Source organism: Takifugu flavidus, chromosome 14 (genome assembly GCF_003711565.1).
Source record: "Takifugu flavidus isolate HTHZ2018 chromosome 14, ASM371156v2, whole genome shotgun sequence".
Classification (NCBI taxonomy): Eukaryota; Metazoa; Chordata; class Actinopteri; order Tetraodontiformes; family Tetraodontidae; genus Takifugu; species Takifugu flavidus.
The window spans coordinates 8,552,184-8,566,136 of record NC_079533.1 but is presented as its reverse complement, the minus strand read 5'-3'; the positions used below and the strand labels follow the sequence as shown (position 1 = coordinate 8,566,136).

At 45.2% G+C, this 13,953-nt stretch overlaps 1 protein-coding gene across 2 annotated transcripts; it reads left to right on the top strand.

Annotated features, from left to right (window-relative positions):
* The first annotated feature begins 406 nt into the window (after nt 1–406).
* On the top strand, nt 407–6,338 carry LOC130537063 (sorting nexin-19-like). Of its 2 annotated transcripts, XR_008953546.1 has the most exons (13): nt 407–861; nt 1,372–2,843; nt 2,914–3,052; nt 3,129–3,229; nt 3,301–3,420; nt 3,543–3,655; nt 3,740–3,830; nt 3,906–4,053; nt 4,234–4,357; nt 4,462–4,646; nt 4,732–4,819; nt 5,379–5,712; nt 5,822–6,338. XR_008953546.1 is itself a non-coding variant. In XM_057053472.1 (12 exons), the coding sequence occupies exons 1-12, from the start codon at nt 747–749 to the stop codon at nt 5,506–5,508; spliced, it is 2,826 nt and encodes a 941-aa protein (XP_056909452.1). In that variant the 5' UTR covers nt 407–746; the 3' UTR covers nt 5,509–6,338. The 2 variants fall into 2 exon arrangements, 1 of the variants encoding a protein (XP_056909452.1); XM_057053472.1 differs by having other exon boundaries at nt 5,379–6,338.
* The last annotated feature ends 7,615 nt before the right edge of the window (nt 6,339–13,953 follow it).

The window sequence follows — 13,953 nt, the reverse complement described above, 5'->3', positions numbered from 1 at the left end:
TAAACTAATAGTAATTATTACTATGGGAACTAACAGTAACTAATGGTAAACTAATAGTAATTAATACTATAGGAACTAACAGGAAACTAATGGTAAACTAATAGTAATTATTACTATAGGAACTAACAGGAAACTAATGGTAAACTAATAGTAATTAATACTATAGGAACTAACAGGAAACTAATGGTAAACTATAGTTATTATACTATAGGAACTAACAGAAAACTAATGGTAAACTAATAGTAATTAATACTATAGGAACTAACAGGAAACTAATGGTAAACTAATAGTAATTATTACTATAGGAACAAACAGGAAACTAATGGTAAACTAATAGTAATTAATACTATAGGAACTAACAGGAAACTAATAGTAAACTATACTCTAGGAACTATAGATTTAATAGTAAACTCGATTCACTTATAAATAAAATACATCGCGTTGCGCATGTTTCTGATGCAATACTGAATCGATTTATTAGGTAAAATAAAGTCACACTCATTGTTCACCCCTGAGTGCAAAAATGCCCTATTTAAATTCAAAAATACCAACTTCAGTGTTGGTTTTTCTGTATAATTTGATGCATTGAACTCCGAGGAACATAACTGATTGACTGGAAACACAAATAAATATCTGGTAAAGTGTATAATCAAGTCTTGTGTTTGAGAGATAGATCTTTTCTGAAACATTTTTGAGAGCAGCTGTTAACAGTGTACTAGAAGACACCTACAGCTAAATCTGTCCATATGGGCCATCTGCGTCTCTGGCCTCACACACTGATCCCCATAATCTTTGTTGAAGGATTAAAGCGACGTCCAACAGGGCCGAAACAGCCCTCAGGAGGATCCTACAGCCGCTCAGGTAACGTCACTTTGCTCTCGTGTCTTTTGTTTTACAGTACAGATAAATATTTAGCACCGGTGCCGGATAGCTGCCAGTGTGTTGGACAGGCTGGAGGTTCAAGGCAGCCACAATGTAATAGGTTGGTTATACAAAGGAGAAACAAACCGTTGATCATCTGTTCAAGTTTACAGGTTACTATAGCGATAGCCTCCAGTCTAAACTGTTAATGCTGTCACAGAACAAAAATGTATTTGTCCTATGTGGCCTTTCAGGCTCAAGTTTCCATAAATGCCACAACTGTTTTCTTTCCACAGATATTGTGAGCAGGATTTAAACGGCTGTTTAATTTTTTTACTTTAAACAATTTGCTTCTGTAGTGACTCAATAATCTGTTATAACCTAACAATTAAAGCAATAAATAAAACCAATTTTAATCCTAATGACATTTTCTGCTAGTTGTTTTAGATGTTGAAGAGAAGAGATGATTTTTGTCTATAACTACAAATAATGACGTACTTTTCTTTCAAGAGGACACATTTGACCTCCTGGCCATGATGCAATCTGCAAAGATGACCAATAACTGGACTTTATCAGATGTTCTCGGGCAGCGGAGGGTGTTGGGGGTGGGGATCCTGCTGGCGTGGCTGGTCCTCTTCCATCTCCTCGTCAACGTGTGGCTCCTCTGCATCTTCACCAGCCTCTTGGTGGTTCTGGGCGGCTGGCTGGGGTCCCGGGCGCTTCTCGACGCGAACAGCCTGCTCCACTTGGAACACTTTCTGCCTCTCGGCAAGGTCAGCCCGCCTCTGTGGTCGCCCGAACACGAGTGGAGGCTGAACCACGAGATCCACAACGCCGTCCACAAGGCGGTGCGGGACTTTGTGTCCTCGTGGTACCGCACGCTGCTGCCGGAGGCGGAGGGGGAGTTTGAGCGTGCCGTGTGCAGCTCGATGCTGGAGTCCGTGATGGAGCTGAAGGAGCGTGCGCGGCGAGTGGACAGGAAGGCTCTGGTCCAGCAGCTGCTGCAGCTGTACGGGTGTCACCTGCAGAGCTACATGACGGCCCGGCAGATACAGGCGACAGAGAAGGAGAGCTTCAGCCTCTGGAAGCTCTACAGCGAGGTTGATACACCTCATCCAGCTGTGAAGAGACCCGCTGAGGAGCTCAGATACTCCAGAGCGCTGGTTAATCTCTTCTTGCACGTGGTTGTTCCGTATCCTCAGATGGAGACCAGAACTGGGGGTTACATGGTGACAGAGCTCATCACCTGCAACGTGCTGCTGCCGCTGATACACAGGGTGTCGGATCCCGACTGGCTCAATCAGACCATTTTGGACATCATCACCAGGTCCAGAGAGCCGCAGAAGGTCAGCGTGAATGAGCTCCCAGGAGATCCACTGTATCTGTGTCAGAACCAGCATGAATCCTGGATTACATGCAGGTCCCAGTCTTCGTTGTCAGACGGCGTCAGCAGTGAGCGAACCGTGGATCTGGATGATGTACAGAGCTGGAGCTCAGGCTGTGGCTGGGATTCCTCCCAGAGCAGCACGCTTAGCCTGGTGGCTTCTGGGAAACGAGAACCCTGCAAAATGAACTGCTGTTCGGCTTCATGCCCCTCATCAAGGTCCAAAACAGCGTTGTTGGACTCGCTGCTTCCTTCAGACTCTACAGATGAGCTGACAGGAGGGCTTTGTGATTGTGGCTCTCCAGCAAACATCTGCAACCTCTCCCTAAATGATGAAGAGGACTTTGGCTGCTTTGGTCCTCTTAAAAACTTCGGGCCAAAGGCCGTGGCCCCCATGGACTCCCAGTGGGCGGCTGGTGTAGCCTCGGAGAAATCCGCAACTTCTCCGTCGCGTAGACCTTGCGTTACCTGCTACAACTGCGATGCCTCCACACCCCAAGCCTCATCGGTCAGGATCCAGAATGTGCACGTTTCTGGTGTTACTGCGACGGAGCAGAGGGGCTCCAGCACACATCCATACACTCTCTACGCTGTGACGGTAAGCTTAGATGTTTGATTGGTGCTTGAGTATGGATCCCAGATGATCACTCGCCGTCTCTCTCTAACAGTTTGAGACGGTGGCCGAGGCTGAGATCGGTGGCGCTCCGCGGCGCCTGTCCTGTCACACCGTCCACCGGAGGTACAGCGAGTTCCTCAACCTGCAAACACGTCTAGAAGAAAAATCAGAAGTCAAGAAACTGATCAAGAGTGAGACGTCCTCTCTCGATTGATCGTTTAAAGCTCAGTCGGCCACGTCAGGCTCATTGTGTGTTGTGCATCTCAGATGTGAAAGGCCCAAAGAAAATGTTCCCCGACCTCATGTTTGGAAACACGGACAACGACAAGGTCGAAGCTCGTAAAACCCAACTCGACCTCTTTGTTCAAGTGGGTATTCATTCAATACCTCACCCGAGGCGCTTCTGCGCTTTTCTGATGCGAAGATAATGTATGTTTAGCAACTAAGCAGCATTCCTGAGACGTCCAACAGCGAGGACATGCAGGAGTTCCTGGCTCTCAACTCAGATGTTACCACGTATTTTGGAAGGAAGCCTTTTGTCAAATCAAGAATTGATAAGGTGAGAAAGCTTTATTTATTTATTCAATCGCAATTGGCATCCAAATTCATCCGAGAGTTACAAACACCCCAATGTGTCCATAGATTTATTCTATTTTTTCTCCTTTTTTTCTCTCAATTAAGATGATGGAAAATGCTTTTGACACATTGAAGACAGCTTTCCCAAATCCAGACGTTTTTAGTCCAGTGGAAGACTTTGAGACTGATGGACGAACACTGGACAGCAGAAAGTATAGGTGACAACCCTAGACTACTGTATATTTTGTGTCTCATTTATACATTTGTAAGGATGCATTTTGGGGGTTTTGTACACAAAACAGGAGGTCAATATTCGCCAGCAAAATCTCTCCTTCTCTCAATATACCTGACTTGCATCCCAAAGTCACATACTGCTTCAGTGAAGGCAGCACTGTAAGTAAGAATAAGATCTCTAAATAATGAAAAATGGATGTTTGACCATGTCAGCTTTGCTCATCCTGCTTTCAGGTTCTTAACGGCATGACAGTCTCGGACCTTGAGCGCTTTATCGAACAGCAGGAAAGACGATTATGTGAGCCGAATGGGGAAAAAGCAGCCAGGCAAAGCTGCGATCAGTCATCCAAAGAGAAGGAAGTGGGAAAAACTCAAGTGACAGGTTGATTTCTTAGCTTTACCAAGAATGTACGCACGTTTCAGTGAATCCAGCGTGACAACATTTCACCACTAGGTGGTAGCAAAGCTACGCGTTGACCTTTGAAGCTTTGGCCCATCTGATGTGTATGATCCCCGGATCATACGAAGCTTGTTTAAAGCTTTCCTGTCGTGTGTGCTGCAGATACAGCGGTGGCAGATGTTGCTTTGAACATTCTGTGTCTCCTAATGAAAGACCAATGGAGCTGGCTTTGTACAGAGAACATACAGAAAACCATCAGGCTGCTCTTTGGTACCTTCATCGAGAGGTAGAACTGCCTTTTCGCACACAAACTCCATCAAATTTTGAAAGATATGTCCATTTGTATACATTCATGTACTTGCTGATGATACGCAGCATCTTCTGTTTCAGCTGGTTGGATGTAGGAGTCGCCCGTCTCACCAGCGCCCCCTGCTGGGTGATTTACTTGCAAGTGCTGCAGGAGGCCGTGTGGCCGGGCGGCACACTGCCTGTCCAGCCACGGCCAGAGCGCAGTGCTGCACAGAGACAGGAGGCTAAAAAGCAATGCCTGGACTGTCTAATGCAGCTGCTACCAGGTCAATACCTGCAGCAGATGTGTTGTTTAAATCCTGTTTGTTTCTAATTTTGTCATCCTTTTTTCCTCCCCTCTTGCACGGACAGAGATTATTACGGACATTTTGGGAAGCGAAAAGTTCAGACTGAGCATAGAGACAATGCTGGAGTCTTTGCAGGACCCTCAGATAAACAAGTGAGTGTGCTGGTGGAAACTAAAACTACACCAGTGATAGATTATAGCTGACTATTAAGAATAACAATGCTAAAATTTATATTCAGCTCCACTTTAAACAGGGATCACACCAACCGATGGGGAAACGCAAAACAATATTTGTATAAATATCCTACTCCTAAATGATTGATAACACAAATATTAGTATGTTGGGTTCCTTATACACCACAGAGGACACGTCTGGCATAATCCGCAGATGTGAGTAGGGTGGAACCACTACAGGCTCTGGTAGGAGAGGTGAAAATGGGATGTTGTAAAATTTTCATTGCATCGGACCACGTGACGATTGGATAATTAGCACCAAAAATGTGAGCTCGACCGAGACTGTGTCCAGGTTTCTGGGGAGGTACGAGGTGTCAAAGATGATAAACTCTACGAGCAGCTCTTGATTTACATTTATTGATATTCCAACACTGGTCATTCTCACTACCAATCATGTGTTGTTGCTGTGGATGTTTCGTGTGGTGCAACAACTCATATCGTACAAGCCAGACTCAGTTATTTGTCTGATGATACGCAGGCATCTGATCTTCAGCATCTGCGACCTGCTGCTGGAGTTCCTGATCCCGGAGTCATGTGACCAGGCCTTCCAGAAATCCCTGCTGCAGAGCCTGAGCAGAGTCTCAGACAAGGACAGTCATCACACGTGATCAGGATGCCATCATAGGCTTTTATGGATGTGGATTGTTGGGTGGAGGCTCAGCGGTGATGACGACACAGGTTTTTAGTCTGCGCCGAATATAATCTGAGAGGTTTTACTGTCACATCTGTGTCAGGAGAGTCATGGAAACTTCCACAGAATGCAGCTGTGAGAACGAGGAGATTGCACCGTGAGACGTTTCAGTCGAACAAATGTGAGGCTTATCACAATATGTAAAACGTTACACTTAGTGCTATCTGAGCAACTGAAGCTGTCATATTAGTCCATGTGTTCTGCTGGTGAATATTTTCCATCTGGTGCAGCTTAAAGGAGCAGATTCTTGCCAGCATTTATGTAAAAACACACAGAAGAGTCAGAGAGGACGTAGCCGTTCCAAGTCCAAGATGTTTCAGAGCAACGTATTGCTCAAGTGGAGTTTCTGAGAAACCAACGCCTGGCTGTTGGCTCAAGCCTCCAGGATAAACGTGGAAGTATTGACGTGTGTGCACGGACCTTTGTGGACTCAAATTATTTAGAATTATAAAGCTGAAGACATTAATGGGGATTTCTGAGGAGCCCGCAATAAAAACACCGTCGATGTGTTGAAAGCATCCAGTCAGATGGTGGGAAAATTCAGGGCTGGTGTCTCCCTGGCCATCTTAGATCGCTGTCAGGCTGTGGGCAATTCAGAGGCCACAGTGGAACTAAATAAGGCCTTTTCACGCTGATTCCTATTAACATCCACCTCGGCTTTAGGTTTTATTTATGTAGGAATACAGTAGATCTTTAATTAATGCAGCATTGCAAATGAAAAGGCTTCAAATAAAGATGATCTGAGAATCCTGTTGTTGGTGATCATCACACATTAAATCTGCAGCACGTTATGTTGCTAACGTTCGCATGAGCTCCATGTCAGTGGCCCAATTTACTGCCTTTGTTTCAACGTGCAGCTCTGAAGACTTTCATAAATATGACACGAGGAACATTCGGCCCGACTCACTTCCTTTCTCATGACATCATTGGCTGATCCTGGCAGGCTCGCACCTCTTGCCTCAAGCTCTGAGATTTCACTCGCCGCCTCAGCAGGCGGAACGCTCCATCTGCGCCGACGGTGGGCCCGCGCACGTCAAAGTCAAGGCAGCTGCATTTGCGCCACAAATCTCCCGTCGGGACAAACATCTGTGAAACGTCATGTGCAGACTCACATTTATCAACTACCATTCCTGGACTTAGTGGCTCTTTTCAGCTGTCAGATTCCATCTCAGGATTTATCCCCTCACGCCCTGATTGAATCCTGTAAATGGTGATTTTAGGAGCTTCTACACGTTGGTTGTATTTGGGTCGATACTGGGATGAGCTCCAGCTTCCAGTGACAAAAAAGAAGCTCCAACACACGAAGGTGGGATCCTTTGAGTGGGTGCATCAGCAGATATGAGGTCTAGCTCATCACATCTCTGGATGTTTATGCTGCTGAACGTGCCAGATGTTGCCAGGAACGCCACTTTCCCTCTGACTGCATTCGCTTCTCCGTCTACCGCCTCACAGGCCAATGAAAACACACCCGCGGCTGCATTAATTCTTGCATCTGACTGTTAGGTGAAGTCAATCTGGTTTCTGTTAGAGGTCTGGAGCACCGCGCATGTGTGCGGCGAGGTCTTGACGGTCCCGACACCTCAACACAGTCAACTATTTCCATCTAGTTACACTTAAAAAGAGTCTGTTTAATGAAGAGCGGCATATTTAAAGACTATCCAGCTCAGGACTGGCTGACCCCACCCGTCATAATCATTTCATCACTGGGCAGACAAAAAAAGGGAGAAAATGACGTAAATATAGTTTTTCAAAACAACGGTTGACAGTTGTGACACCTCGGCGAGGAGAGGAATGCAAAGCGGGATGAGACCTCGTGCTGCCCTCGCCTCGGAGCAACTGGGTCAAAACCATCACCGACTTCTCTTCTGGTAACTGCTTCCTTCAGATGACTCAGCGTTTTTGTCAGCAGTTTCAGCTACGTCACCATCGTGTAGTCGGGATCGCAGCAGCAACGGGAACGAACGGGATCGAAATGCTGCAGAACATACGGACGAACACCCCCTGCTTCTGAGATGTTGGCCATTTTTGAGCCCTGTAGGAGACGCACGTGTAGAGAACCTCCCCTGGAGATGTGGTGATTAATGACCAACAGCGTCAGGTTGATATTCTAACAAAGCTTGTGTCAGAATAATGGTGGATTTCTGGGTTCTTTGCTACAAACCTTTACGCATACCCCCCCCCCCCCCCAGTTGCTGCAGACCCCAAAACTAAAGCAGCAAAATGTTCTCTAATGCAACCGTCTTGATTTCTCACAGTTTCGGATTTATTTATGGCTACTCTGCACTTAAATAATGCACACGATCCCCGAGTGTTTCCCTTTTCTTTTGGACGCAGTTTTATCTCACACTCTGCGAAACTGACATGAAATCCCAGTAAACAAACACATAAATCCCTCAAGTTGGTGGATTTTATGGTGTATAATGTTTGCTGCAAAGGATTCTAACAGTATGGCTGCACTCTGGGATTATTAACTGTGGTGGAATTAGTGACATCTCAGGAGGATTTTGTTGTTTCTGCACTTCAGCTCTGATCAACCCACGAAGTCAGAGAACAATAAGTCCACGTCACCTCTGTTTCTCATCTGCCGGGCCATGTGTGCTCGCTTTTATCACCGTTGGAATACCAGCATCTGTCTCTCTCTCACACACACACGCGTGCACACACATTTCATGCAGAGATTGGGTTGCAGCCTGTTGACGGCATCTGTGACGGAGGTTATGAAATGAACCGCATCGGTGTGAGTTGTGTCTTTTTCTTTTTAACCAGCAAATGCTCCTAAAATTATGCAACATGCTTGTAAAACGGGCAGATTTTCTCTCAACATGAGTTCGAGGTTGCACTTCAAAGGAAATGTGGGGAAAAAATGACGCCGCCTGTCATTTTAAGAAGCATTTTCTGTGGGCCTTGGGCAAAAGGCAACGCTTTATGGTCCCAGTGTTCACGGTTCGAAGGCAAGACATGCTGGTAATTCCGCCATTTGATTTGTTCCATTCTTTAGGCGTGAACTTTTTAACTTTAACCCTTTAAAAACGGAAAAGCAGAACTCCAATACAGGCATTTTCCAAAAGATGACACAAAGAAATATGATTAGAAAAACATAATAGACAACGTGAGGTCATTGGACGAGTAACAGATTCTGGGTTTAGAACATATGGTGTAAGATAAGATCTGGATGGCGATGGAGATATTTCTGTACAAACACTTGAATTATGCCTTTAGAAGAGATAAAACTGTGACGATCACTCCCACGTATGCGCACGTCCCGAAGACTTTTGCTCATGATGTCATTTGGCTAAGTGAAGGGTAGATTTGCAAAGATAAATCCACAAAATGCTGCTGTCAATCACCCCCTCTAAGAGACATAAGTAACTCAGACAGACTCCAAGAGCAGAAAATGGGACTGAGTCATCCAGGTATTTCTGGAGATCACGTGACTCTGAATGTGGACCTATGGGAGGGGGTCGCGGCAACACAGACAAGAAACTTTCTTCTTTCCAACTCTTGTGTTTGGAAGCTCCTCACTCTTGTGTTTGTGAAGTGACCTGGCTGAAATGAGGTCTGATGGCCTTACGGGGGCTTTGGGACTTGTGGGAATCCTCTGTAATTGGATTTAGACTGTAACTGTTCCCTTGACGTGTGAAATGACAACTATGGCACGTCGGCAGGGCTGTAAACAGGCCTGAGCGGAGATCTGAAAGGTGGTTTCACTCATCTGCTCTGGTCTTTACGCAGAACAGATGATTTCCAACGTGGCTCTCTGTGATTTGCACGTGTTTTAAGTCTTAGAAGTTCTGGCTGATTTGCTGCAGCTTTTAAAAGTCCCTGCTTAGTCTTTTCTCCACGCTACCGTGCAGATTTCAAAGGTCCAGCCTGGGACGGCGGAGCTGTGAGGGCGTCTGGGGCATTGCCATCAGGGGGTGTACTTGATCTACACAAGGTTTAGGGTGGAGGCTCGTTCACAGGAACATCCACACAAATGCCAGGACACAGTGATGCAGCAGGTCAAAGGTCTGTCTGGAACACTTTAGTCAGTCTTACGCATTTCCTGATCTTGTACAGCTGTGAAAATGAACAGAAATGACCATAATGTCTGTGTTTGAGATGCAACTTAAGACAATAGCAGGTAAATAACAAGTAAAGATGAACATTTTATAAAACATAGTATTCAGTGAATAACCCATGCAAGCACACGGGGAAGTGATCTCCCACAGGTTATATTAAAATCAATAATCAAACACTCAGAGCTGTTTAAAGCTGAAGGGCCCTGGCGACACATCAGAGGGACGTGGCCGTTTCACCACACATTGCTATTTATTTACACAAATGAATGTATGATTTTAAACAGACCCTGATGGTTATTTTGGGTAAAGATTCCAGCTACAAATTAATTATACTTGCTGATTAAGTCTACAAAGAAATTCAACCCAAATCTCTTCTCGCCCTTTTGCCAAGTCAAACACCCGGAAATCAAAAACCGGCCTCAGCCGGACCTCCAGGAGGATGCTTGCCTTCTAGATTTGCCGTATATTTTCATCCCATGCAGAGAAGCAGAACGTGAGAGTGCGGAGCTGCTTTTCCTGAGCAGTCAGAGGGTTTGTGTGAGCTCTTGGCTCTGCGGAGGGGGACTTTCTGAAACCTGCAGTCCTCCCTTTGTTCTGGCTTAAACTGTCAAAGAAAAAGAAGAAAAAAAGATGCTATCTGCAAAAACAAGGAACAAACTTTCAGGAGCATAGGCATGGTGTGGACCCCCCCCCCCAAACATCAGCTGCTCCCCCACGCTTGGCTCCAGTGCTGCGATCAGACTGTGAATGGATTTTATGAGCTCATATCACCAGCACATGCCTTAAAATTCTGCATTATACTGTATAGTTAACTGTGTGTATGCGCATCACTTTTTCCTCCCTCCGTGCAACATATTGTATTTATTTGGTTCATATGGAAACCGCAGCTGGTTTACCTCCCAGTTGTGGAACCGGGAAACTTCCATGGCTTCCAAGGAACGTTGCCTGCGACTGATATCTTGATCATGCTTCCTGAGGGGTTTTTATTATTGTTAAACTATATTTTTTAGCCAAAATTTGACAGTGATTCACCTGACCTCCTCGAGCCCTGCCGCTAACTAACTGGCTGACTGTTTTGAGAGGCAGCGTGCGATAACGTTGTTGACCTCAGCTCATCCGAACTGGGATTTGAAGCAGCTGAACACTGACCAACAGCACTGCATCGCTGGTGTAAACGCTTCAAACACAGAATGGACGCATTGTTGCCCGGTTATACTGTAGCCCACACAAACGGCCATCGTGCAAAAGGTGAGTCCACCCCCGCCACCCATGTGCGGGGACGCCGTCGTGGGCAGCTCTGCGGTGGTGTCAGTAAAACTCTGGAGGGTTACGCAACAGCTACAGGAGCGGGCGAGTGATTTATTGTACAGGTGTTGGGAGGCTCAATGCTGGTTGCGTTCCAGTCATAAACCAGTGCCAGGGGCATATTCAGCCTTAAAGATGCACACACAGACAGGTGGAAACACGTGTCAGCTCTCCCACTGAAGACGCACACACACATTAGGGACGTTCACTTCTCTTTGTACTTGTATGATACCAGATGTGCTGGTGTGTGTCTGTGTGTGTGTGTGTGTGTCTGTATTTGTGGGGAGGATTGGAGCAAACAAAGTCAACTCTACTGCTTTAAATCCTTGGTGGATAGTGTGTGTGTGTGTGTGTGAGAAATATACATGTCTCATTTCACACATGACAAAATAAAAATAAACACATTTAGATAGATTGCGGCCGGGGATGGGGGGGTCAAATAGCTGATTTTTAAAAAAGTAGATGGAGAAATGTGTGTAAGTAAATCTCTCGGCATAAAAGTGAGACCATCTGACCTTGTTCTATTTCTGACATTAACATTATTATTCCAGTTCTTGTTTCACCTTAAGCTTCATGAGATGGGCTGATGCTTCCAGCGTTTAATGCATCTGGTTTCAAACTGCTGGAGACATGATGGGACGATATCAGGGCTAATTAAATGTCTTCAGCTCAGACATTAATGTGACGAAAATGTTCTTTGGATGGTCTGAGTTACTGTTTTATCCTAAAGCTCCTGACAGGCCAAAGCTCCGGAATCCCCCCCGACCTCCCTGCCATCTTCACATCTGTCAATATTTCCATTATTTTCACTTTGACTTTGTTCCACATTTGATGCCAGTTCTTGGGCCTGACATCAAATTTATAAGTTTGCAGATTTGGCTGAAACGACGGTAATCCCGCTCCCACAAGAAGGGAGAGAATTCAGTTAGTCATCAAAATCCCCCGAAGCGCTTAAAATGATGTAACTGAGGACGTTTGCTGACTTACCAGATAATTATCTATGGTTTCCCCCTCTTTAAATTTGGAAAGGTTACATGTTCATTTAACATGTCCAAAAAGAGTATTTAAATAATACAAAATCAACCCAATTTTCCCCTCAACGTTCACAGAGCTAACAAAATATATGAAGACGCTCCAGAGACCAAAGTAGCATCTAGGTTAGCCGCCACCTGAGGAGCTCCCCAGGGAGCTGCGGTTCCTGAAAGACAGTTTTTCTGGTTGCAATTGCACCACCACAAGATCTGTGTTTATACGATGCTAAATGTTCGGGACAGAAAAGCACTAACCTGGAAGCAAACTGTAACTTCCTGCGGTGCGTGTGATTTTTCCTCACAGATGAATCTGCCAGCTGTGCAAAGGCAGCGCTGAAAGGTTCTGGATACCTTCGGGTGCTTCCCTGCAAAACGGACATGTTTATAATGGCCTGGACTGTAAAACCGGCCTATTTGTCATCATTACCCTCTGTTTCCAGTGTTTAAATGACTGGTTTCACTGGGACAAACAGCAACAACCCATTGTTGTCTAACGTTGTCGATAACAAATCAAGGCTCTTTCCGTTCTTAACATGGACCCGCTACGTTCTAATGGTACCATGTGGAAAAACAGAAAAGTAACTTACTTTAATTTGGAAGCGATTGCATATTGATCTGTGGGAACGTGATGGTGCATGCTGATGAAGAACGTAGAACATTTTCATCCGAACCTTTGAAACACTGACCAGGCAGCTGCACTTAATGATTTGGGAGTGAGAACATATTGGTAAAAGATCCAAGTAAATCGGAGCCTCGTAGCAACAATCCATAAACAATCAACAAAGCCTTTTGTTAAAACACGTAGAATCTTCTGAACAAAAGCTCATCGTTGAACGTCAACAGGTTAGCATGTGCTGCTTCTGTCAATAGTGGTGATGAATGAGGTCTGGCCTCGGATCCACCGAAAAGTGCAATTTATAGACCAGAAAAGTGCGACGGTTCGGTTCCCGTTGGTCAGAAAGTAAAAGTTAAAGAGGAGTCACATGTTGATGTAAGTAGGCTTGAATTGTTGCTGTCGCGCATCCTTTGAAGTTTAAAGACCTGAATATAAATCACTGAGAACTTCAAAGCTGCGAAAGTGTTGAAGTCAGAATTATTCCACTCCCGGCACTGGAAAGTACTGGAACCATTGAAGGAAGCCAGATCAGCCTAGCGGTGGGTTATTAGCTGTAACCACAGGCTGAAATATTCATTTAGCAAAAGTTGGAGGCCCTCTAAGAGGAACTTTAGTGATTGCAGTGACAGTCACATTCATTGTTCGAGCCCCCAGAGTCACCTTGTCACCACTTTCAGACGCATACATATTATGTATTTAATTAAATTCACAGAAAGCAGGAAGAGCTTCTACCCAGTCTCAATAATTATTCTTCATAATCACTCACAGAATACAAAGTCCAGCTGCAGCCACTCATTCAAAACTCTTTTCTGTTAATAACATTTGTTCTGTGGCTTTTTTTTTTTACTGTGATGTTACTCTTCATCTTTCCCTCCCTATCTCAGGGTGTGATTTCAGGCGTGAAAGGGTCTGTTTAGCTCTAATGTTCAAATATGCGTGGCTGAAGCAGACACTGTTCCACATGAGGATCTGATTGTATCGTGGTTGATGTTCCTGGCTGTTTAACCTTTCTGAGTCATTCTTGGATTCTACAAACACAGAAATCCTCAGTCCTTTTGTTGCCTGCTCAGTCGGGTAGCTGTGTATTACACCACGGCTGAAGGTACCCCTGCTGGGGGTCGTGAGTGACGCTCTTCACATGCGCGTTGGAACTGAACTCCGGAATCCTGGAGAACCTGTGAAAACCTTTGACTGGCTCTCCATAAATAGCCTAAATGTGAACATTCAGGCACTGTCCAGCCCTCATGACCATGACAATGAACACTAACTAACACTGACCACACTAACCTACTTTTAACTGTCTTGGATAAAGACCACCGTACTGATTGTTCCTCAGGAATGAAGGAATT

Excerpts from the sequence above, each read along its gene's own strand:
- LOC130537063 (XM_057053472.1), top strand. The coding sequence starts at position 747 with ATGGGCCATCTGCGTCTCTGGCCTCACACACTGATCCCCATAATCTTT. Across the intron at positions 3,230-3,300 it reads AACTCGACCTCTTTGTTCAA|CAACTAAGCAGCATTCCTGA; the intron begins GTGGGTATTCAT and ends ATGTATGTTTAG. Across the intron at positions 4,647-4,731 it reads TCTAATGCAGCTGCTACCAG|AGATTATTACGGACATTTTG; the intron begins GTCAATACCTGC and ends TTGCACGGACAG.